General features: G+C 40.0%; 1 protein-coding gene and 1 long non-coding RNA gene across 16 annotated transcripts in view; one reads left to right on the top strand and one right to left on the bottom strand.

Annotated features, from left to right (window-relative positions):
• The window catches only part of TRPM3 (transient receptor potential cation channel subfamily M member 3), a 493,501-nt gene that overhangs the window by 183,426 nt on the left and 283,752 nt on the right, over nt 1–26,323 (bottom strand). For 5 of the 11 annotated variants that reach the window (XM_072838286.1, XM_072838297.1, XM_072838304.1 and 2 more), the window contains exon 7: nt 17,733–17,807. The exons of the other annotated variants lie outside the window; for them this stretch is intronic. In XM_072838286.1, coding sequence (XP_072694387.1) covers nt 17,733–17,807 — 75 coding nt within the window. The remainder of the gene's footprint in view (nt 1–17,732; nt 17,808–26,323) is intronic. 11 annotated transcript variants of the gene reach the window in all.
• The window catches only part of LOC140639862 (uncharacterized), a 131,036-nt gene that overhangs the window by 29,513 nt on the left and 75,200 nt on the right, over nt 1–26,323 (top strand). The window lies entirely within an intron of this gene.

Genomic DNA, 26,323 nt, shown 5'->3' with positions numbered 1-26,323 from the left:
CTTTCTGTCAGGAGACACACACACACACACACACACACACACAGCCTTTGTTTCTGAGCAAAGAAATGATATCAAATAGTAATGAATGAAAGCAGTGGTTCATGGCCTAGTTTTTGGAGACAAGGATCTCTGAATACATTTGTAAATCTGATGAAAGCTAGTGACCCTTTCTCCAGAAAAATAAACACATATGTGGATAGTCACAAAAATGTTTGTATGTCATTTCAAGAGTTTATGGATCTTTGAAAGTGATTTATGTAAAACCTGCAAATGGACCCTTTACAAAATTTTACCCTAAATTAAGCATATTGTTATAGCTGCATAGATTTTCAGTTTGTGCTGTTTTATGAAGCTCACTGAGGCCTGTGAAAGAAGTTCTAGAATGGGTTTTCAAAAGAAACTCTATGCCCAAGGGAACTATATCATACTATCGCTGTCCACTAACTGGCTAAACTTCCAGAATAAATACTATCTGTAGGATGTCACTCTTCCCTTCGGTTTCTCTCTTATTTTTCTATATTTCTTCTGTTCACACTTTAGTTTCTAAGTTATGTTTTGGACACAGGATATCAAAGATGCCCTAGAGAAAGTCACAAATATAAAAATAGAATCTGTGGCCTATGACTTCATTAGTAAAGAAAAAGCTTTTTAAAATATTAAGAACAGTATATTTTCTATTAATGACATAAAACATTTTTCTTTCTGGACTCTACTACATATTAGCTTGATTCACATGGCCCAATACTATTTTCTTCATGCCCCAAACAAAATAAATGTAAATCCTTTTGAAGATAATTGCAAATTTATACCATGTTCAGCTAAACCTACTAGCCATTCACAACAAAAAAAATAGTTGTTCATATTTACAGTCTTAAAAAAATATCTCTATTATTCAGGAAACTTTTTTCACTTTATCTAGTGCCCTCAGGGACTTTTGTGGTGTGTGTGAATATATTTCCTGTGCTTTTGGGGAAAAATAGGTTAATTCCTTAGTTATAATTTTTCGTTTTCTACCATAACCAATGGCTTTCAGTAGTTCTCAGAGATTTCCATTAGAATTTAATTTTACAGTAATGTAGAGTTGCTTAAGCAGGAAGAGGCAAGATGTTTGCCACACTCTTGAGCTTTTGCAATGTTGGAACTGGAAGCATAGCCTTCAAAACTGTGGGCTGGGATAATGGATTTAACAGCAACATTCTACAAGATTCCAGGTTGACATAGGGCTTTCAAATTGCAAGCCAAACCCCAATTAATTGTTCTTTGCAGAAGATAACCTCTTAGACTCTTGTCACATTTTTGTTCTGACTGCTATGTACTTTAACCTGGGCTCTCAAAAGGCAGAAAGTGTCAAAATTGGCTTAAGCAAAAACTGAGTTGGGTGTTGTGGGGAAGGGAGGTGGCAGGAATAGAAGAATGTCTTAAAATTCCAAAAGGCTTCTCCTCATTCTTTCTCTCTTTATTTCTGCTGACATAAGATCATAATCTATGATCAGTTCAGGCACTTGTAAAAATATTCGGTCTTGTAGTAAAATGCCTGGATAACATGAGAATTTTGATCCAAGTAAATTAACACTTTAGTTTTATGTCAACATCACTATATATGATCTAAGATGCCTATGGGCCTAAGGAGTAATATATTTGCTGTTGGGAAATGGTTCACATTTACATGAAGAAGGAGCATAGAGGGTTGATTATATAGGTAGGCCATAATGACCTAGGCCTCAAATCATGTGATTATTACAGTAGAGGCCATTTAGAAAGGAAATTCAAACTTTCTGTGAGAGATGATTTCCTAAAGAATGCATTCAAGACTGAGACTGTCAATGGTGGGTGGGCATTTCTGTCAAGCCCCCAAAAGTTGTGTGACAACAACATGTTAATACATTGGCCTTGCAGCACTGGGATTATGTGATTCTTGATGATTTGCTAGTTTGTGTGGAGAATTCATATGCTTTGAAATTACGGATATGGTAAGACTTTACCAGTATATGTTTCATGACTTTAAAGTTGCATAATTAAAATTTGCATAAAGTTATAAAGCATTGAACATGTTCCCTTCATCCAGCTTCTCTCTTGAATAGCCCAGTCTTTGGTTCAATGGTTGACTCTACCAAGGGAATACTGGTCACTATTTCCTGCATTTGGACTACATAACAAGGCCATAAAAACTCAACAACTACCCAAGATTTTGCATTTTTCAAACAGAACCTTGCACGGACATGGGGAGGTATTAGCAATTACTATAGTGATGGGAAGAGAAGCAGTAAGTTGTTTGCCTCATTTTAATGGACACCAATTTGCTACCCACTTGAGAAGTAATGGCTGAAGTTTGCATAATACACAACTTTCAACCGATAGTTTCAGAAAGACATTCTTGATATTCTTACCTATTTTTAAAAAAGATTTTATTTATTTATTCATGAGAGACACACACACACACACAGAGACAGAAATGCAGAGACACAGGCAGAGGGAGAAGCAGGCTCCATGCAGGAAGCCCAATGGGGGAATCAATCCTGGGACTCCAGGATCATGCCCTGGATGGAAGGCAGGCGCTCAATGGTTGCCTCCAGGGATTCCCCCTCTTATCTATTTAGTACATCTCTTCTATGATCAGAAAAATTGTGGATAGATTTATGGAAAGTACATAAATCTGGTAATCACGGTGTGAAACTGATGACACTCAAAACTATTCTTGTTTATTAAGTTCAAGGTGCTTCTTATAATTAGAGAGATTCATAGCACATGAATATGCAGATACAACTATAGAATATTATTGCCCAGAGACAGAATACTTTAGTATGCTGTACTTTGCAAAAGGAAACTCAATTGGAAATCTTCAAGCTATGAAAGAATAGAGCGAGCCTAAGAAAATATCTAGGGAACAACATAAGAAAAAAATATCTAAGGTATGACATAAGCAAACATTTTTTCTTCTTCTGAAAAGATGATCTTTCAGTTTTCTGTGGAAGCAGATGTTTTAGATATGACCTTCATGTTTTAGAGGTAGAATATACTATCTATTCAAGACAATAGGATGGCCTTACTTGGAACTGGGTAATAAACCCAATTATCTTTTAGTGAATCCAAGTGATATAACCAATTGGTGAATGCCAAACCCACTGCAGACCACTCCTTTGTGTCATTATAAATTACTATAATGTCTGTCACTATAATTCTGCACCTAAATTGATGCTTAGGGAAGCATTTGGAGTATAAAGTACCTGACAAACTATTAGGCAGTGAAAATAAAGCCGCATGCAACAAGATGCTTCGCTTCTGGATACTTATGGTTCTCAAGTGGGAAGGAAGTTCTTGGAAAGATGGTTGGGGTCTTTCCCTATGGTTGGGACTTCCCAAAGTATAAATTTCCAATTCCCTTTAGGACTTTCCCCCTGCTTTAGGTGAAAATAATGTGAATTTCTTAAATGTCTTTTCCTGTCATCACCAATTCCTATGGCAACTCCTTTACTGATATTTAACTTAATGGGTCCCCTCCATATACAGTCCTTCCCATTTATAGCTAATGCCAATATGCCAGAATCAACACACATGTGTATTTTATCTTGATATTTAAAATCTCAGCAAATTTGGCTAGAGATAGATGGTTGTAAGACATTAAAGATACAGAGTTTGAAATAATATGAATGCCTCTCTTAGTGATAAGTGATTTAAAGTTGATGATATAGCATTTCCTTTCCTGGGGACAGAGAATGTAAAATCTATCAAACTAATATGGAAAATCTCTTTTTGTCCATCTTGTTTTCAATACTGTTGAGTTAATCTATTTTGTGCATTATCAATGCTACCAGTGTTTTCATAGGAACGCTGTACTAGCTCCCACCGACTGGCTTTCAATTTGGAGATTGTCTTGTTTTGATTTTCTATCTGGCAATCAGAGGGCAAAGGACAGACTGGGAGGGTGGATGAGTGGATTAAATGAGGTACCTGTAGGCCATCCAAAGAGGTGACTGTAGTATGTGTCCTGGAAACACCTGTCATGTCCTCCATGTTATGCTTCCCTATTGGAGAATTGACCTGTCCACAGAAGGTTGGCCTTACTTGGCTTCTTTCAAAGCTTACTGGACTAGAGGTGGATTCCAGACTTGCAGTGTGCCACATTGGGCTTCCTGGAATTGGAGTGGAAACCCTCAGGCCTGAAGTGAGTAACTGGAGAGTGGATTGGTGGGGAGTGAAGCCTCTATGAGCCGTGGCTGTGGTGGGATCTTGAAGGGTGATTAAAAAAGTAAAGAAGACTGGATGCAGGAAGAAAGGAAGGGGCAGAGGGTACCACAGAGAAGAGATCATGTGGCCTGAGAGGGAGGGAGAGGCCTGTGTGTGTGTGTGTGTGCAGGAGAGAGAGACAGAGATTGAGAGAGAGAGAGAGAGATATTATTTACAATTAGTCATTATTTTTAAAACACTTAGAAAAGAGGAGTCTGGCACTTAAGAACCATATGGTTAAACAAAAACAGATATAAAGATGCTTATTTATATTTATTAAGCCTATAAAAGATTTCTACTTTAAATACACATAAATATTCATGAGGATGAAAGAAGAATAAATGCATTTCATATTTTTAAACCAAAAGAGGCTCTGACAAATAATTTGAAACATATTTTTCCAAAGTTTGAATGTTCTCTCATACAGCCCAATAATATGCTTAGGAAGACAGTTTTTTTTTCCTTGTATCCAAAAGGCTAAAACTTTCTTTTTTGGGGTAGGTGAAGGGAAGGGAAGTTACTAGGTGACTTTTTCTATCACTCCCCAAATGCCTTCTACCATGAGCCTCTCCTTAGTTCTTCAACCAGCTTGGAAGGGCTTTTTGAGTTCTGTGGGTTGGACAAAGATGCAAATGCCAAATAACAAAGCCCATAAACTGACTCCAAGTATATTATATGCTAATAAAGTAACTTGGCTTTTGACTTAGTCAATGAGAAACAGTTATTCCCTTATGGCCAGCCAGTTCTGATTGAAATATCCTGCTATTAGTGTTTGCCTATTACCAAGACATTCAAGGAACATTCTATGTGAATCATTTCAATAGAAAGGGAATAGCCAATCCCATGGGCTGTGGTGCAAGTATTACTTTCATAAAAGGAAAGAGCCAGCATTTTCTTTGAGGGGCATTGTTTGCCGGCTGAATGTTTTAATGTAATTGATCTAAGTCTACAAGAAAACTCGCCCAAACAAAGCTACAGGCTTCTTGGTTTCTTGTCTGTTCAAAAACCACATCAAAAAGCACCCCTTGCCTTCTCAAATAGAAGGTAATCAGAGTGGTCCTAACTCATTTTACTTTATAATACTTTGTCTATCCTCCCCTATAAATGTGCCAGGATCTAGGTCCACAGCCCAAACAAGTTCCTTTGGTTTCTTGATGGAATTAGCAGGCAGCAGAGCAGCCCAGGGAATTGTGGATTGAACATAACATGGAAAGATCTAGTCCACAGTGGAGGGAAGATAGAGGGGGGAGAGGTAGATGGTACGAAAGAGAAAGGTTGCAGGTAATGGCAAAATGGCAGCATGTATGTTAATTTGCCCTTCCTCCAAAAACCTCTTTGTACTAGTTGAGACAGGCTGCAATTACTTCTTCCTGCCCCAAATGTGAAAATGTGAAAAGGTCTTTCTCTCTTTAAGGAATGGTCTTTCTGACTCTGTGTGAGGAACTCACACTCATCTCCAATTCCCAGGCTCAATGACAAATCTTCCTGAGCCCCTTCCCCTCTTACCCCACCAGGCAGAAGTAACCATCCTCACTTGTGATTCCTCATAGCATTTGCTTTTTCTAAAAGCCCACGTCAATGAATATGTCTTTTTTTTTTTTTAATTTTTATTTATTCATGATAGGCACACAGTGAGAGAGAGAGGCAGAGACACAGGCAGAGGGAGAAGCAGGCTCCATGCACCGGGAGCCTGACGTGGGATTCGATCCTGGATCTCCAGGATCGCGCCCTGGGCCAAAGGCAGGCGCCAAACCGCTGCGCCACCCAGGGATCCCTGAATATGTCTTTATAAATGTGTCCATCAATTACTTTGTTATAAATAAAACCATTCTCATAGTACCTTTCCTCTCTCTTGAAGTTTTGTCTCATTGATTACATGTTTGAGCACCTCTTTTCTCTATTTAGGTAGGTTTGTCTTTGTATTCCCTGCATGCCATACAGTGCTGTACATGTAGTAGTTGCTCACTAAAACTTGAGGCATGGAAGGCAGGCAGGAAAGGGAGGACACTGAATTACCATCAGGCTATCTCCTTATTTCTCATAGGTTAAATGATTATGTAATTAATTTCCCCAGAAAGTTTTAGATGTTTTGTGACACAAGCAATTTCCCTCAATTAACTGGCCTGAGCTCCAGGGCACTGAGATCTGATTTAAATCCTCATTAAGTTATTCTAAATGCCCAGTTTCTATGCTCATTGGTATGCTCATTCCTGTGGACTACTAGAAGTACTTCCTGACTAATTTCCCAGCCTCCACAATAGTCATCACCAGCTAGTTTTCATCATAAATACAGTCTTTTCTGTAGCCTTCTTTAGTGGGTTCCCATTGCTTAGAGACAAAAGCCCACACCTTTCATGTGACAGGCAGGGTTCCCCATGTTCTGGCCCCAGCCTTCATCTGCAGCTTTGTCTCCCACAAGAACCCTCTGTTCACCCTAACTCTGGTCTCATCAGACTATTGTGATCCACCATCTAGGATTCTTAGCCATCCTAATTTTTAGAAGGGAGTATCTCTCCCCACTCCCGGTCCGTGAGGAAGAATGAGGTCTCCCAGCTTCTCCAGGGGCCCTGAGCCTAAAGCCATGTGTGGTGGGGTGGGGGTGGGGTGAAGGCTCCTTGTGGAATGCTGCCTTCTTTGGAGGAGCCATCAAGCCCATTTGACCAAGAGACTTAAAGCCATACCTGCTAACTTGCCCAACAAAAAAGTGATATTTTGAGTCCCATTGAGTACTTCTCTTTTTTTAATTTCTCAAATTGTTCAGAGTTTGGATGAGGAAGACAGATGCTAATATTGTGGCCCCTCAGAGACCCCAACTCAATCTCCAAATTTCAGTTCAAACATTACTACTTCCTGAGGCACTTCCTAGCTCCCTTGGGTAGTATTAATCATTCATTCCTTTGCAGTCCATTGTGGATTTGTTTTTCTTTTACATAATTTTTGGCAGGTATTTTATTCTGTCTTGCTTTCATGAAAGTTTCATCCACTAAATTTTAAAATTCTTGGAATAGAACCCCTCTTCCTCCCTTAAGCAACATCCTGGTTTCCAAAGTGCCTCAAACATAGTAGGTAGTTTAAATACTTGTGAAGTAAAACAAAATTAAAATGTATAGAGTCTGGGGTCTAGACCTTGGGCAGGGATGGGAATAAATTGGTGGTCATTAAGGGACTGAGTGCCATCTCTCAATATTAGTGATGTGTCCTGCTGACAGTAGAGATGATAGCCATAAATGGCTTAAAAGTGGCTCCATGCTGGCCTTTCATAGGCCTTCACCAATGGGTCTCAGCAGTAGTCAGAGACCTAGAGAAGAAGATGCTGAGTCACCCAGGTTGGTGCTCATATTTCACTTGTCCATTTGGATTAGGTCTGGATGAGTCCAGATTCTTAGTGACTCAAAGAGCCAATTTCGGTTCAGCTGTCTTGTACTTTTAAATTGAGGCCTCATTGTTTCTCAGAATTGGACCCAGCTGGAGTGACAACGTGTCCTGGCCATCGACGGGCAAAGATGTAAACAAAGGTTTACATTCTTCCCTTTGCTGGAACAATAGCCATGAAAGCTATTACTTCCTCCAGATGAAATGGGTAGAGAACTGCATGACTGAAATGGAAACCTAATTCCCTCCGAAATGTTTGATATGATTCAGCAGCTAAGGTGCTGTGGGCTAGGAGTGACCTTCATTCACCACCAGGGTTTTTAAAATAACTGACTGCCCTATCATATATGAGACAAATGTTCTGACTATTTGGGATCTAGTAATGGTATTTAGTCCAATTTCTGACCAGCAATTGGGAGAAATGATACATTTTTATTTGATTATCTGGCATCTTTTCTAAAAGACAGTGTGTCAAGTCTAATCAAATCTTTACTGTGACTAAAGGCTCAGTGAGAAATGAATGACAACATCACGAGGAGCCTTCTTTCCCCTGTTTCAAGTTTCTGTGTGGATGGAGGTCTGTTAGTAGAGCACATCTAGCCTCTTGCCCTTCCCTTACTCTTCGCCACATATAAAACTGAGCAATGTGATCAGTGATCGCTAATGTCTGTCCATATTTCTTGGTTAGATAGAGTAAATCTACTCAAAGACTTCCACTGAAGAGAATTTAGCTTCTTTCTTCCTTTGGATCAGTGCCAGTCAGTGGCTGTTAGTAAAGGTGTCTTTTGTAGATACAAATTTCTTCTCTGGTTTGCTGTCTGGAGGCTGGAGTGAGTAGGCCAATCCATTTGGCCCTCACACTAAGTCTTTATTTCCAACAACTTCACCATTAATAAAAATGATATTTTGATCTCCATCTGCCTGACTCTGGGGCCCAACGCTCTCTGTCACTTCCAGTCTCGTCCCATCAAGGGTGAAGTATAATTTATTGGGCTTTCTTGAGCTCCAAAACATGAATTATAATACTCGTATTTCACTTTCTGGCATTCACTTTGCAGCAGAGCATCTAACAAACTCAAGCCTCTGGTTCAAACTTGTGAATGTGAAATTATTTCCCAAGTACAAATATGGCCTTCTCTGAAAGACAGTTTTGTATTTATGTTTTTTACAGCTCCTCAAAAGGAAACAACAGTGACAAACTGTTAAAAACCCTAGTGACAAATGGAGCCCAAACAAGGTCACTTATGAATTTCTGGGTTGCTCCAAGTGATCTCATGTAGTGAAGCCAGTTCAGCCAACTGGCTGAAGGCAGTTTCTTTTTATCTTATGGGAAACAGCAGTTGTTGAGCACCTACGAGGTACTGGGCAGCAGTCAGGCGGATCGTACTTGTTTACTCAGTCTGTTCAACAACCCTATGATAGAGATATCATTATCCCCATTTTATGGTTAAGTAAACTGAGGCATAGAGAGTTAATTGCATATCTGAATTGGGTTTAAAACAGGGGCCTGCTAGGAAAAGCAGAGTCTGCACACTGTACTCTACTGGACTCCACTGGGTTGTCTCTCACTTGGAGTGACCATGCTATTTATCATACAAATACTAGGATGCTTTTCCAAGTGAAGGGGTCATCAATCATTAGTAGTTTTTCAGGGTTGACAGTATAAGCCAGAACTATCTGGTCTTGGACAAACCAGTACATATCATCACTCTACCTTTCTCATGTCTTAGCGTCTCAAACTTATTTCTGGAAGATTTTAAACATGGACACCAGCCTCAATATTTAGAAAGGGGCCTGAGTTTGCTTGCTGTTCCTTTACTGCATCTCCTCCTTGCTTAATAAGGCCAAGACCCACTGTTGTCCCTCTCTGATTCTCTGTGATCAGGTTTCTAGCTCCATCTAAACCACAGCTATTCATTATTAGAGATATTCCTTCCTGTTAGGTTCTCAGAGGGATGAAACTCCAGGGAAGGATTAGATCATTAAGCAAAAGAAAATAGCATCTACAATCCAGCAGCACCTGCATAAATCCCATAGGGGGAAAATATCGATTTAAAGTTTTTCTCATTCTAGCATATCCTTGATGGTACCGAAAATAAATCCCGTCTACTTTTCTCTCTTATAAATAAATGCCTCATTACATTCTATCACTTAAACACATTGGGATGCCATGATGAAGAATCAGCAGACAGTCATGGCCCAGGGGCATCCAATGGTCTTTGGGTCCTTAATCACTCACTTATTATCCTACTCTGTCATGTTTGTGTGAAAGATCCACTCGGCTTATTCCTACTCTGCCACCAAGAGTCGTTTGCAGTAATAAGTGTTAATACCATCATTCTAGAAAGGGCACTACCCTAATGTTATATACAAGAAAATGGCACTCTAAAGACTAATTCTTTTTTTTTTTTTTTAAAGACTAATTCTAATGTACAAAGAACTAGTTGGTGCCTTGAAAATTATCACCAGGAGGAGGTGTGTAGAAATGCCCATTTCAAGTTCTTAGCTCTCCTTGATCAGTTTCTGCTCTAGCGCCTGGCTTTTTAGCGTAGCATGCATCAGAATCACCTAGGGAGCACTTAAAGCACACCCTACAGCTCCTGTCCCCCCACCCTGAGCTTCTTAATAGGTAGATCTAAAATGAGACTTGAGAGTGTGCGTTTCTAACAGGTTCCCAAGTAATGCTATTTGCTGCTGGTCCACAGACTACACTATGAGAACCATTGACCCAGCATTAAGCTATAAGTAAAGGAGACTTCCAACTATGAAAAGAAGTGAAATCTAAGGTGTGTCCTTTGTAGTAACTTAAGATAAGAGCCCATGGAGTAGGACTGAGACACTCATGTTAGATTTTCAGTAGTCTATTCTAAAGTCTAAACCAGGAGTCAGCAAACTTTTTCTGCAAAAGGTCAGATAGTAAGTATTTTCCACTCTACAGGCCAGACAGCCTCTGTTGTAAGTCCTCCCCTCTGCCCCCATGGCATGAAGGCAGCCATAGACAGTGCACCAAAGAATGAGCATGGACATAGCCATGTTCCAATAAAGCTTTATTTACAAAGACAGATGGCATGCTGGATTTGACCCATGGCCTGTAGTTTGCCAACCTTTGGGTCTAACCAATGTGATAAAAATGATTCCCATGAGGCAACATCTGCTAGTTTGCCAAGCCTGAGTATGTCTCAGATCAATGAGAAACTAACCAAGCTGGAAAGCTGATTGTGTAAGCCAAGCAGTGACATCAGTTTAGTTGTACATGGTTGATAAAACATTGTCGGGCAGACCTGGTGGCACAGCAGTTTAGTGCCGCCTGCAGCCCAGGGTGTGATCCTGGAGGCCCAGGATCGAGTCCCAGGTCAGGCTCCCCACATAGAGCCTGCTTCTCCCTCTGCCTGTCTCTGCCTCTCTCTCTCTCTCTGTGTGTCTCTCATGAATAAAGAAATACAATCTTAAGAAAAAAAAAACATTGTCCTTACTGGAAGATACATGCTTTTCTTGCAATTCAGCCCCAAGAACCAACTATTTCAAAATGCATGGCTTCCCACTTCATCCTATTTCAGCAGGGTTTCACTGTACCACTGAATATTATTTACCTATATTTAATGTATTCTCTACTCGGTACTTTGCCTAGAAGTAAGTAATATCTTTTCTGTGCAGCAGGATCATTTTTGAGTTACTAGTTAATTCATATTTGTTTTCCATTTGTTTTTTTTCTCCAAAAAGGCCCACTGAGCTGTTGTTTCTCTGGAAAAATTTGTGTTGCTGGCCTGAGGATGAACTCACTGAACAGCTTTTGTTAAAAACCTAAGCTCACTAGTGTCTTGAAGAGAAGGTGGTGAAGGCAAGTGTCTCTGATGGGGAGGAGTAGGAGCAGATGACACAGGGAGAAGGGACTCACAATATCCCTGTTGGTCAGTTCCTAGGTTGTTTTTTCTTCCTCCTCCTCCTCCTCCTCTTCTTCTTCTTCTTCTTCTTCTTCTTCTTCTTCTTCTTCTTCTTCTCCTTCTCCTTCTCCTTCTTCTTCTTTTCTTCTTCTTCTTCTTCTTTTTTTAAAACATTTTATTTATTTATTCAGAGAGACACACAGAGAGAGAGAGGCAGAGAGAGAAGCAGGCTCCATGCAGAAAGCCCAATGTGGGACTCGATCCTGGGACCCCAGGATCATGCCCTGGGCCAAGGGAGTCACTCAACTGCTGAGCCACCCAAGCATCCCCCTAGGTTTCTTCTTACTGGACCTGTCAACAGCATTTGATGCAGTTGGCCATTCCTTTCTCTTGGAAAATATGTTCTTCATTTGGCTTCCAGATAGCTCTCTCTCCTTAGCTCGCTAGCTGTTCCTTCTTCGTGTTTGCTGGTCCTTTCTCATCTCCCTGACCTCTGGTAGAAGGACTGTCTTAAGAATCATTCTTGGTCCTCTGCTGTCTCCTTTTCTCCTCTCTTCACACACTCCCTCAATGACCTCACCCACTCCCATGGTTTCATACACTGGCTACCCACAGACAATTTCCATAGTTACATCTCCAGACTGAATATCTCCACTGAACTTTAGTCTGGCACAATTGTACTCCTCTTGACATTGCTACATGCACTTTGAGATACCTCGGATTGGCCATGCCTAGAGTAAGCTCCTGATATTGTCTCCTATCTGCCACTCCCATCCCAAGGTTCTTCCTCATCCAAATAAATGGCAACACAGTTTTCTAGCTGGGCAGCACCCCCAAAATTGGAGTCATCCTGGCCTCACCTTTTCCCTTTCACAACTTGTGTCTAATTTAAAGGTAAATCTTGCCTGCTCTGCCTTCAAATTATAGCCTATATGCTAGACTTCTCACCTCCTCAACTGCTACCACCCCTCGTCAAAGCACCACCAGGTTTTGCCTGGATTATTGCCATGGTCTCTTGACTGGTATTTCTGCTTTCACACCTGCTCCCTGTGTGGGCAACTCAATGCAGCAGGTAAGGTGATTCTGTTGAAACCTACAAGAAACACTCCTTTGCTCAAAACTGCAAGCTACTGTTTCATCCAGGGTGAATGCAGAAGTCGAAGTTCTTACCCTCCTCACTGGGTCTGGCCCTTGATCCTTCCCTGGACTCCTTTCTTGCTCCTCTCCTCCCTGTTCCTTCCACATGGCCACACAGGCCTCCTGATGTTCTCCAGTCATGTCACCCACATTCCTGTCTCAGTGCCTTTTCACAGCTGTGCCAGAAAGTCTTCCCCAAGGTGTTCCCTAACTTGTTTCATCACTCAAATGCTTCCTTTCAATGAGGCCTTCTCTACCACTCTGTTTAAAATTATAGCCCCTTCCTTGCACTACACACCGCCCCCATCCCTGCCTTTTTGGCTTCTCTGCCTTACTTCTCTCCCTAACATTTATCACTATGCAGTACACTACATGTTTTACTTATTTTTTTTCCTGTTTCCTTCCACCCAAATGAAAACTCCAGGAGGGTAGGATGAGCATGGACATCTGGCCTGAGAGGGACTGCCCTGAAGTGCACCCTGGGGCTCTGCTCAGCACTGGAGTTCCAGAGCCTTCTGCCTGGCCTGGGAGGGAATGTGCAGGCTTGGGCAGTTATGGCAGCAATGGCAACCTTGGCTGAGGGGAAGTAAGAGGCCCCTTCCTAATTTCCCAGGGATGCTACAAGGCTGAGAGAGAGCGAGAACAGGCAGGAAGGGAGAGAAGGAGAAGACAGGAATGGAGCAGGGAGAAGGGGAGGGATGAGAAGGGGGTCAGAGGGAGGGAAGAGAGACCTAATAAAGACTGAGACTGAATTTCCCAAAACTAGATGGAACGGGGGCTTGGAATTGGATCTATGTGAATTAAGGAAAATTTTAATTTTTAAAATTTTTGTTTTATTTTTAAAGATTTTATTTATTTATTCACGAGAGACAGAGAGAGAGGCAGAGACACAGGCAGAGGGAGAAGCAGGCTCCATGCAGGGAGCCCGATGTAGGACTCGCTCCCAGGACTCCAGGATCATGACCAGAACCAAAGGCAGATGCTCAACCACTGAGCCACCCAGGCGCCCCAAGGAAATTTTTTTATTATGTAACATTTCTTACATACTTAAGTTTATGAGCCATAATTCATATCCACTACGACAGTCCTTATTACTTGAATAATGGAAACAAGTCCACAGAACAAAATAAATCCTGTTCCATGCATGCCATGCAAACCGAATCTAGGAACAGAAAGGGTGAGAAATTTCTACCTCTCCCCAAACTCCCGATGTGGGCACACTATGCTTAATTGTCTCTTTCAGAATCTCCCCCATGATTTCCTAATAAATTCTGATGTGCACCCGTGTCGGTTCTCACTTCCTGTGTTCTCCCTCTGGGTGGAAGCAATGCTGCTAATGAGGAAAGGTTCAGCTCAGATTTGTTTGATGACCAGAAAAGCTGACTCTCCAGTCCTCATTCCCCTGTTTTAGCAAAGGCGCACCTGTTGTTGTTTTTTTTTTCCTCCTCCCTCGCTCCAGCAGGAATTGCCCACAGAACCCTATGTGGACGCCAAGACGCCAAGGCTCATTAGCCAACAAGAACTGTTGATTCCTCCTCTTCCTGAGATTTAAGACTTCAGTGTTTGCCTATGGGGCTGTGGCCTGTGGAACTCCATGCAGCTTTTAGAATCTGGCCTCCTCATGGAACAGGGACAGCCTGTTCAGTGAGGGGAAGAGCTGCTTGTTTGTTTCAGCTCCAGATGCCCAAAAAAAGAAAAAAAAATCAACCATTTGCCTATTTGGCTGTTATCAGGGCATAACATCTCTATTTCCCTCTTTTTTCTTTTCTTTTCTTTTCTTTTTTTCTTTTTTTCTGCTTAGGGGTTAGTATCTTTAGCTGAAGGTTCAAGGTTAAAAGATTTGTATTCTGTTAAAATCTATGACAATTTTATTACTGACGCCTTGGGGGCACTATTTCTGGTCACTTTTCAAGCCTATATGAAATAGACTTCACTCTCATAGCGATCAGTTTCAAATAGTATTTGAAAGGATCCAAATAGTATTTGAAGGGATAGGCATATTATTTTAAATTCTAGGAGGGGGTGCAAAGGGTCCTATGACAAATTCCCTGGCCTAATAGGCAAATTAAAATCTCAGCCCACTTTTTTTTAGACCCGTAGAGAATGAGATACCTTATCCTCTTTAAATATATCCCACTGTAAAATTGTTGATTATAGCAGAAAATACGCAGAAAGCACACGTCCTGCCATTTATTTTATGTTTGCCTAACTTTCTAAAGTTAGCTATGCATTTCTACTGAATGGTTGATCCTAATCTAGACTGAAAAACAGCCATGGGCAATTATCACTTTAAATAAGTGGGGGAAAATCAATACTTATTTATTTTTCTGTGTAAATGGAAATAACGAAGCCACGATGACATTGACTGCTGCAAAAAAATACACATCCCTAGACCCTCTAAGTTCATAAGGTGGAAAGGTTTTAACAAGAATCACGATGCCACAGGAGCACAGTCAAATTTCCAGAATAAATGTTTTCACGCCCATGACAGTCGGAAGTATTCGTGATGGTCTTTGCCTGTACTTGTTCCTATTCATTTATCTTCCCTAAGTCTATGTGTTATTGCTTTATTATGTGTCCTTCCTTTGTAGCTTTTAACATCTAAGCTCCTCTATTAAATTTTTATGTCAGACTGGATACCAGAGTTAAAAATAAGGCCAGAAAAACATGTATCGATGTTTACAATTAATATTTATTGAGCACCTACCTGCATGTACCAGGCACTGTGCTACGTTTGCCAGATGACAAAAATAAGTAAAACTCAGGCTCTGCTCACAAGGAGCTCACAATCTGCAGGTGACGGAGGGGCAGGCAGGTGGACAGATAACCAGTCTGCCCAAAGAGGCAGCGCTGCAACAGAGGCTTACACAGGGCGCAGTGGCAATACGAGTTACGTGGTGAACTCGTAGTTACGTGGTTACAAGAATCACTGTGTGTGTGTGTGTTTGTGTGTGTGTGTATCATGATAAGATTTCACAGGAGAGAAGATTTTCAAGCTGAGGTTCAGAATGTAGGTTTCTGTCAATAAATAGAGTTGAAAGAGGTTGGAATTTCAGCAAATGTCAAAACAGGAGGAAAACACATCTGACAAAGTATGTCATTATATCATTGATGGGAAATTGCAAGTAGCTTGGAATGGGAGGAACATAAGGTCCGCATGCATTATGGAAGAAGGAGAAAATAGAAAAACAACAGATGAAAAGATATGGAAAGACTTTGCTTTTAGCAGTGAAAGTAGGAAGAGGTTGGGTTGCATTAAGAAGGTCTATGTTATCATGAGAGTAATCTATCAGATCTGACCAAAACCAGCAGATTTTGCTGACATTGAGACCAAAAGGCCAAATGTTTGGAACCTCAGTCTTTCTAATCTGAAAAGAGATTTTAGCATTCTTCCTTGAATGTAAGAGAACCTAAGAGATCTTATCAGAACGGTGGACAGCTCCCCAGGTTAACTCATTTGTTTACAAGTACTGTCCCTGTCCCCAAATAAGTCATTCTAATACATAATGCATTTCTAAGGCACTTCTCTTTTAGGAAAGCACTCCTAACTTGAAAAGGAAAATGAGTCAGATAGACAAGATAGGAAGATACCCAGAAACAGGTTTCACTAACATTAGTTCTACTCCCCCAACATTATTCTTGTCTCCATTATTGTCTTGCTTGACAAAGTGACTTTTTAGTGCCAAGCATGACAAACATTTTGGTAACAGCCAACTAGCAACAGACCATTTCAAAAGATGAAGAGAAGGCAGATGTTTACACTGCATTGTCTTCTTCACACAACCTACTCTTTCAGGGGGAAAATTCTTTAAAAGGCAGAGAAAACTTCAAATAACATGTTCCGCTGAGAGCATCTAAAAAATGGCAGGGCATCAGAGTCCCAAAGTTAACTGATCATGTATTTGTATTTGTATTTTGGATGGTCTTTTACTTGATTGGATCAGTCTACAGGTAGTAAAAAGTCCGAATGATTGGGGGGAACAGGCGAGAGTATCCACCAAAAGCAATGAAATGTCCCCGATACACATACAACCTGCCCAGAGGAAGTTAAACATCCTTTTCAAGTCATGTGGTTTGAACCTAGGGCTGTCAGTCTGTGGGAGTATAAATTCATACTTCCAGGTCTCCCTGGATGAAGTTCTGCTATGATCCTTAACTCGGCACTGTTATTGATCTCATGGAACAGTTATGGGCTCAATGATGAAATTTTCATGTCATGGTTACCCCAATGCATTTGAAGATGATTCAATGATCAAAAAAGATGCCAGTGATGACAATTGAACGTCCCTTTGCCTTCCCAGCCTCCTTCATATATTCTCAGGCATAGGATGACAAAGGGAAGTCCACAAGTCACATGAAAAAAGACTGTAGCCATGGGTACATGATCAGGAGCTTCTCTGTTTATCTTCACCCACCACACCCTGGACCATCACTCTGCCCTATTTCTTCCTCATGGTTGCTCCTGTGAATTCCTCCACCATCTTGCCACTAACCACTGTCTTCTGCCCAAAGTTCTGCAGCTGGTGAGTTCCAATTGAACCAATGTTCAACCCATGTGTGACATGGAATTTGTGTTCAAATAGTTGTTGAACAAAGTAATGATGCCCAAACTCTCCAATTTGGGTTTAACAAGATTTTAGGGGAGTGCCTTTTTGAATGAAGTAATGCTTCCTTATGTGGGATGAAAAGAGCAAGGGTTTTGGAATCACATCAGCCTGGTTTCAGCCATGCTGTGCCACTAACTGGATTTAGAACAAGGGCTTAATTACTCTGAAACACTTTTTCTTCAACTATAAAAAAAAAGAAGATAATAATCCCTACCTTGAAGTGTTTCTGTATTAAAAGAGATAGTACATATGAATGCCTAGCATAGTGCCTGGACATACCAGGGCCTCAAGAAATGCTTATCTCCCTCCTCCTTGTCTTATGCGGGACTTTAGGATGATAAAAATAGGGAGTAACTAATCTCAGATGTGGTTGGAAGTCTTAGAAAGAGATAAACAGCAGTCACAGGGAGAGATAGCGTTAGCAATTTTTAAAGGAAATGAATGGTTTTGTGGTTAATTTTCTTGGTTGGGGTTTAAGAGGAGATTCATGTTGTCTATTAATTATACTTACCAATTGGGTCTAATTGGCAACTACCCCAAAATGAATAAAACAAGCGGGAGTCAAGAGAGAAAAACGGCAGGCATCCTGTCAAAAAATAAAATCTTTGAAATTTCTACAACCCAATGGTTGAATATACATTTTATTAAAGCAGACGGACTCACCCAATTTATAAATTTGTACTTGTGATGGTAATTCAAGTTGCACATTCAGACTTTAGCAAAGCATCAAACAGCCTTCTGTACCAGCCATGCCTGGTTGCATTGCTCCTTCACTTGTTTGGGTCCTTCAAATCAGCATCCCCTTTGCTGGAGGAAGCATCCCTCATTATTCTATCTTAGCTTAGGTAACTGCTTTGGTGGTCAAAGGGTTAAATGAGGCAGTCCACGTTGAGGACTTGTCAAGACGCTGAGCCCTTAGTAAATCCTCAAGAAATACTAGCTGTTGTTATAGTGATTACAACAATAATTATGAATTTGATTCTGTGTTTTCCAAGACTGAGCAAGAACTAGATTGTCTCCTCTCTCCTTTTAAAAACACTTTTCTGTTTTTTTGAGATATGTGTCCTGTTCTCAGGTGATTGGCTTACTTTTGACCTAAAAGGATTATTTTTTTATCCCCTTGGCTAATGTATTTAATTTCTTTTCTCTTCATAGAGGAATTGAAATCAGTGCCAACGTGTCATTCAACATGCATATTATTTACTGAAAAGATTCCCTCATTACCCTCTCTTCTTTCTCTCATTGCCAAGAAAATGACTAATTAGGCAGATATAGCTATATATATATAATCTATCCATATCATAGATCTACCCCTTCCTTCCTTCTACGTATATATGTATGTATCTATTTAACTACAGAAAAAGTCACCAAATCTATTTCATTATCATAGGTTTTCTTACTAATTTGGCTATACTATCCCAAACTGTGAAGTAAATTTAATTGTAATTTTATGACTCTGGAGTTGTTAATTTACCAAAGAAGCTAGTTTGGGTTGAGATGATTCAGTATCTTATTTCAAGTCTAGGCCTCAGGGGAGAATCCCACAAACAGTTCTGCTTCTGCCTCTCTTGGTTCCTTTCCTAGAAATAACATTTACAGGCGCCTCCAGATCCTCAAACCAGACTTCTAGAACAGCCTCAATTGGGGGCGGTGGTAGGGCAGGGGGTGGCTGGTCGGTGAGAGACATGGTAGGGGCTTATCCACTTTTATGGAATATTACTTGGTGATTCCTCAGTGCCCACAGCCTGGCAAAGCTGCCTTGTCATAAGAATGTTCTCCCTAGGGAAAGCACAAAGCAATATCCCTCGAAGCACAAAATGTAAGAGTTAGTTCCTCTGGATTCTTAATAGTTTGTAAAATAATAAGCCAAGAGTAACTACTGTGTATTTTCCAGAAAGTTACCAATTAGCATATTCCTGAGAACATAAATTCAGCTTGGGAGCATACGCCTCCCCAGGCCTCTCTACCACCATGTACAACAATTAGATGCTTGCTAAATACTATGAACAAAGCTCCAAATAGACAACAACACAAACCCTCTGGAAATTTAGCACAAGCATTTGTTTATTGAACCAAGCACAAAACTGGCTTAGCTGTGCCTTCCCTGCAGAGCGAATGGCACACTGGTATTTTCAGTTTGTTTCTCTTTTCCTTCTAGTTACCAAACCCTAATGAATAAAAGTTGAGATGACATTTTAGTGAAGATTAACTAGATTTGTTGAAGATATGTGCATGGTTGACAACAGAAATGTCTAGACCTCTGGCGTCTGTCAACTGTGACCCCAAATGTCTCATTATTTCTTTGATTACCCTTCTGGGAACTGTGGAAAAAAGTGGTCTTGAGGGGGACAATGGGGAAATAAAGGGCCAATGATTTTGCATCCAATGAGGCTAATGCCCTAAGTACTCTGCTTTCATTCCTTGTTGAGGTACATGGAGAACCTTTCTTTATTTGAATTCTTCTGGTGTTGTGTTAAATAGAGTAAGAAAAGTACCTCTCGAACTAACGCAGCGACTATGCTGAGCAGCAGACTGGGAGTGTGGTGTTTTGAGCTCAGCTAAGATCCGTGCCCTAATGCAGAGTATGAAAGAGGTAGGGCATGTGACTTTCTCTAAGGGGGTTTTCTTATCTGGAAAGTGAAGGCAATGAACTAGGTGAAAAAATATATAGACTTATATATATGATAATAGTATGTATATATGATTATACAGAATCCCATGAGCATGAGTAGCTTTGCGCCTGCCCCATCTGTACATCTCTTTCTATAGAATAATGCCCCAGCTCTCATATATTATTCTATAGTTTACCTTTATATCCCTGTCAAGGAGTGGCTAGAAAAAGGAGACAATGAAACATATATTATCTTTTCCTTATGATTCTGATGTTTGTGTTTCCTAAAAATCTAACCCCAGTTCACACATAGACCTTATTTATATTTGCAGCTCAAATAATGCAACTAGATAGGATATAAAATTTAATGAAAGTAAAGCAAATTCAGTTAGACTGCACGCTATGCACTGTTTCTAGATGTTGAAAGCTTTTATCTACAGGGCTCGCGATCCATTGCTCACATTCCACGCATCAAAATCTTACCTAAAATACCTCTACCACATAGCCCCTTGACCATTCCACCCAGGAATACTCTTTGTATGAATTTCTGTTGTATTTTATGTCATTAAAGGGCACTTAACACTTGCTGCTTAGTATAATGCTGCTCTTTGTATCCTGAACTGAAACAGCCCAGTGGTGGGGGCTCTGACGCAGGCAGACTTTTCGGGTCAGCCTCTTATTACCAGGCTGACGTTGGGGCCATCACTTGACCTCAGTTTTCTTTTTTGTTGGTGGGGATAATAAACAGTACTCACTTCATAGGGTTGTCAGAAGGAGTAAATCATGATTTCTTGCAAAGTGTTTAGAATAGCACTCAATTAAACATTAGTTATTGTTAACTTATTTGTAAAACTCTAAGTTCTCTGAGCACACAACTATGCTTTATTTATCTTGCAAACCCTGCAGTGCTTTGTATACTATACGCACACAAGCCAATACTGGTAGAGCCATAGAAATACTGTCAAGGGGAAATATAACAGACAGAGCAATCATTATTTATTGTAAATGACAGATATTTGGAATTCTCATTTTGCTACATTTTGAAAAGCTGAAGAACTTTAAGCCTGTGTTTTGGCTCCATATGAAGCATCTTAAAGGGAGAATGGAATAAAAAATGCAGCAGGAGCTACTTTTCCACAGTTAGCACCACAGACAATATCCAACATGAATCAGCTGTTGAATGAGCTATTGTGTGACCCAGCCCCATCTCAGGGAGGAGGACTCTGGGAGAGGGGAGCTGGACTTTGGGGTGGCCAGGATCATAATGAAGGGGAAATGAACAATTCCAGCTCTACTGAACTGTACTCACAGTAAATACATAAAATCAGGAAATTTTCAAGAGCCCCATTATACCAGGATGTCTGGTTATGGTTAAGGATTGGGAATAAACTTGGGCTGTTTGTCATTCACTAAGATAGGGAATTATAATTTTGCTTCTGGTTTCAGCTACTATCAAGTGTAAGCATCAGATCTGTTACATTAGTCTCATATATTTTTTAAAAGATTTATTAGACAACGAGAGAGAGAGAGAGAGAGAGAGGAGAGAGAGGGAGAGAGAGAAGTAGACTCCCTCCTGAAAAGGGAGCCCAATGTGGGGATCATGACCTGAGCCAATGGCAGATGCTTAATTGACTAAGCCAGCCAGGTGCTCCAGTCTCATAATTTTTATACACATCCTTTATGTGTGATTGGACAATATTATTTTCTTTTTTTTTATTTTCTATGTTGTGTCTTTAATCAGCCTCTTCCCTTAGGTTTCCTGACTGAACTCTTTCCTCTTGTCTTAGATGAAACAGAGGATCCCCAGCAAGTTGAGTGAGCAAGGGAACACATGGCAGTGCTGGCTCCTTACCTAAGGTCAAGAATGATATGCACACACTTGAGGGAGGAAAGTTCTAAACTCATACATTACATGGATAGGCTATTGCCAAAGGTTGTCTTCCTCCCTCTTTCTCTCCCCCTGTCCTTTTATCCTTTCTTGCTTCCTTCCCTCAACTCCTTCTTCTCTCCTTCCCTCCCTTTTTCCTTCTTGTCTTCTCTCTACTCCTCTCCTCTCCTCCCCTTCCCCCACCCCTCCCCTCCCCTCTTTCTCCTCTCTTCTCTTCTTTTCCCTCCCCTTCCCTCCCCTTCCTTTCCCTTCCCTTCCCTCCCCTTCCCTTCCCTCCCCTTCCCTTCCCTTCCCTTCCCTTCCCTTCCCTTCCCTTCCCTTCTTCTTTTCTCCCTTCCACTACTAAAACACCAACATTAAGAAGTATTTAAAAGGTAGAAGTGGAACACATCAGCTCTCATCATACCTCCTCTACCTCAGGTTTCATTCCCTATAAGCTGTGACTATTAATTATTCATGTGTGTCCTTTCAGATATTTTATAAGCATATATGTATATTTTTTCAAATTTTTATAAACATAAATTTAATCATAAACACACAGCTGTACTGGCTTACAACAATCTTTTTAACTTAGGAAAAAAATACCCTTAGATATCTTTCCATATGAGCCCAAACCAATCTAATGCATTATTCATAATAACTTCAGAGTATGTCACTATATGTTTACATATAATTTAGTCAGTCACTTACTCATGAATCTTTGTAAACATTACTGTAGTAAATATGAATAGCATAAATTCTTAGATGTAAAAATATATGGCCAAAGAGTGTACACATTTAAAATTTAATAGGGGTAAAAAAATAATAAAATTTAATAGGGGTAGCCAAATTGTCTTCCAAATAAGGTTTATTTGCACACAAAATAATGCATATTTATATATATATTTATTGACAGTGATATCCGTAAACTTTGTTTTTTGCCAACTGATAGGCTGAAAACATTTCACTGTCTTAATTTTCATTTCCTTAATTTTGAATAAGGAAATTTGTACTTTCTTCTCTGTGATCTTCCTGTTGATGTATTTTGCCCATTTTGTTACAGAATTTTTCTTTTGGATTTGTGGATATTCTTTACTATGGAAATTAGCCCTCTGTCATGATTGCAATTATTTGCCTTATTTTATCATTTGTTTTTTGAGTCAGTATTTGCTAATGGGGTTTCTAAGCTTTGAATTTGTTTACTACAGCAACTCAGTTTGTGTGAATGTCACTGTAGCCCTGAGTTTGGTATTATTAAAAGAAGAAGGGAAAAGGCCTGGCAGAAACATAGCAGTTCCACATATGTAGTATTCAGAGAGGAAAGGTGAGGTTTGTTTTCAAAGCACTTGCCTATGGTTTCACTAAATCTGTAAGGCATTAGATCCTCCTACCTCTATTCATTTAGCAAGATAGAAAGTAAATTCCAACTGCCTACAGCTCTGCTTTTGGGATTTTATTGAATAATACAAGCTAAAATCAAGCGAAAAACTAACTAGGGTTGGATAAACAAGGACATGGGTATCTCAGTCCAAAGAAGACCCAATTCACCATTTATTACAAGAAGCTTCATGAATTTTTTTTATAACTTTCAGTATCAGCAAATACTCTCAATTCTATATTTACTGACATTCAAAACATTTTAAGAGCCCTTCAGCTGTATCTTGCCAAATTATTAGTCATTACTTCAGGGTTATTAAAATGTAAAAATGTCATATTGGATAATTGGCATAAGAAGGATTTCAATCCTTGAGAAACTCATCTGTTCATTAGGTCTCCTCAAGTGTTTCCTCAACAGAGTGGGGGGGGGGGGAATGCTCTTAATCCCTAAGACAGCTCCTTAGTCCTTTTCTCTCAACAGGGCTGAAGTCCTTTTGTGACTTACGGTTTGAGAGGCTGACCAATCTCCATCCTCCTGCCTATTACCAAGATTACAATCATGTGTAGGTCATATGAGAATTATTTTCCAGGATTTATCTTTGAAACATTTGTATCAAGAGTACAGTGTCATGGAAACATGGAATCTTTCCTATATATTTTTAATATTTTGGGATTTAAAATGTTACCAAATGATGTGCAAAAAATAAGTGACTCCACTAAGGATCCATTATGGAATGCACATGCATTATGCATTAGCGCAGTGTATGCAATTACTTGGAGGCCTATGGGATCTGTTTGAGTTAGCTAACTTAAGAAGTTAACTAAACCAGAATGATCTAAAATAATCTCTATAATTTTAGACATCTTGTCTCAATCCAATTTCAAGTGGAAATTGCAATTTCCAGAGCCAGTGCAAGACTTCTCCAACTACCGATCCCGAAAAGACTCCCAGGTAGAGAGTGAAAGAACATGGTATGAAGCATGCACTATAGGAGTTGTTTGTAGACTAGGCTCCCCAGTGAACATATTGGAACTATGACAGGCATGCCTTATTTATGAATGGCAGATACGTTTTATCTCATATGACAAATCAGCCATTCCTTAACAATCTGAAAAGCTAAGCTGAAAAGATATGGCAAAAACTGCTAGCTGTACCATGATAATTAATTTTCCCCTTTCTTCATAGTTGTGAAAGGATTTTAGCTCCCAATGTATGCGCCCAGGATAAAGACTACATTTTCAAATCCCCTTTTAGCTAGGTGTGAACATGTGACCAAATATTGGCATGTGCAACGGAAGCCAAATGGTGTGTATGACTTTCTTATTGTGACTTCAAAGGGCAGAAGGGCATGACTTTCCCTTGCTCCTTTTTCCTGATTCTTTCTGGCTAGAAAGTAGATGTGATGGCAAGCTCCCATGGACCAGGACGACAGGGATGGGAAGAGCGAATGAAAGAAGGAATCTGAGTCCTCAATACTGGGAGACCTCTACATTAAATCTAGACTCCTGTTCAGAATAACAGATACATAAGGAATAAACTCCTGTCTCATTTAGGCATCCATTGTTTTAAGTCATTGTTACAGCAACAGAACCCATGTCCTAATGAGTGCAAAATTGTTCTGAGCTGAGTCAAGGCTCAAAGGAAAAGTCACGCTAGGTTTGCAATGCCTGCTATGGGCAAGGGACTTGATGGTTTCCTGCAAATTCTAACCTCTTACTGTATGGATAGTTAACCTACTCCAAAATGGAAAACTCTCAAAAACACCTTTCATGGCACTCACACGTTACAGCTTTCCTTGACTATATATATATAGACACACACACACACACACACACACACACATATGCCAGTCTCCCTCTCTGCTATAGTTAACCACCTCAGGCTTAGCCTTTCTGTATTTGGTATAAACACAAAGAAATGAGACTGACTTCACAATCATAGTAAGAATAAAATAAGGAATATGTATAGTATTTAGGATATACTATTTATTATATATAAATGACTACAATCCTTTAAAATAGCCCCCCTGGAAAACCATATGCTTATTTCAATGATGCTGCCATTACTAAAATATTTTTGGATTTTTTTTGAAGTTGAAATTTACACATTTCTTATGATAATAGGACTGGATCAAATAACTTAAACTTCTTTCATTCAAACCAGCAACTCCTTATTGGGCACTTACTATGCACAACGTTGTTAGTTTGAGTGTCAGAGATGTTGGTAATCAATCAAGGATGTCAGTGGTACTCTTCAGACAATCTATGTTAAATTTTCTGGGTAAGATGCTTTCATGATTTAACAATAGAAAAATAATACATATAAAGGGTCTACTATAGTCCAGGGAAATGAGAAGGATACACCAGGAATGAAATGTGAATTTTCAAAAAGCCCTGCTTCGTGGAGTTTTATACCATGCATTTATTCATTCACTCAAGATTTATATTACTGCCCTGCTCCCTTACTTCCTCCAAAATTCTCAGTCATTTATAGATTAAAAATTAGAGTCCTCTTTATATTCAATTTTGAATTCTTTATTCTACTAGAAACTTGATTTATTAAAACATTCCCTGGGCAATGCATTCTACCAAGTAGGCTTTCCAGGGGCATATGGGTAAAGCAACCCCATCTCTGCCTCTGCCCCCACATGAGCTAACAACAGTGGACAGTAGGATTTCTCTGAGTATCAAGGACTCTGACAGGAGAGCTCCCAGCGTCGAGCACATTTCTAGAGTCACTGAGCCTGAAACATATAAAGCCGTGGTGCTCAGAGCGGGCGCTGCTGAATTGGGAATACTGATCTGATTTACCTCATGAGTCACTTCTGCCCATTAAGCAAATCGGTGTGTCTCTTCAAATGAAAAACAGCTTCCTTACAGCCATGATGACAGAAAGGTCAACTCAAGTCCATTTGCAGTTTTCAACTACACCAAGAGCTCAGACATAGACAGTGACTTTAGTCCTCACCCAGGAGAGAATAGACTCGGAGCAAATGAAGTCAGATATAAGGAAGAACTTCCCAATGGCAAGTGATGTTGGGATCTGAAGGGCATGCCAGGGCTGATAGCCAGCTGATGCTGTTGGTTTAGGAAACCAGTGTCTTCACCAGTTGTTAAAGATTTTAAATCTCTCTGCTGGTTTGCTATTGCTGCTTCTTCTATATGTCTTTAGACTAGAATATTGTGGGTGCGGCCTTGACAAATCAGATATGGGCTATTGGAAAGATTTGAAAAAAACAAACAAAAC

The sequence above is a fragment of the Canis lupus genome, chromosome 1 (genome assembly GCF_048164855.1).
Source record: "Canis lupus baileyi chromosome 1, mCanLup2.hap1, whole genome shotgun sequence".
In the NCBI taxonomy this organism is placed as follows: Eukaryota; Metazoa; Chordata; class Mammalia; order Carnivora; family Canidae; genus Canis; species Canis lupus.
Note: the sequence above shows the minus strand (reverse complement) of the source record. Positions and strands in the feature narration are given on the sequence as shown.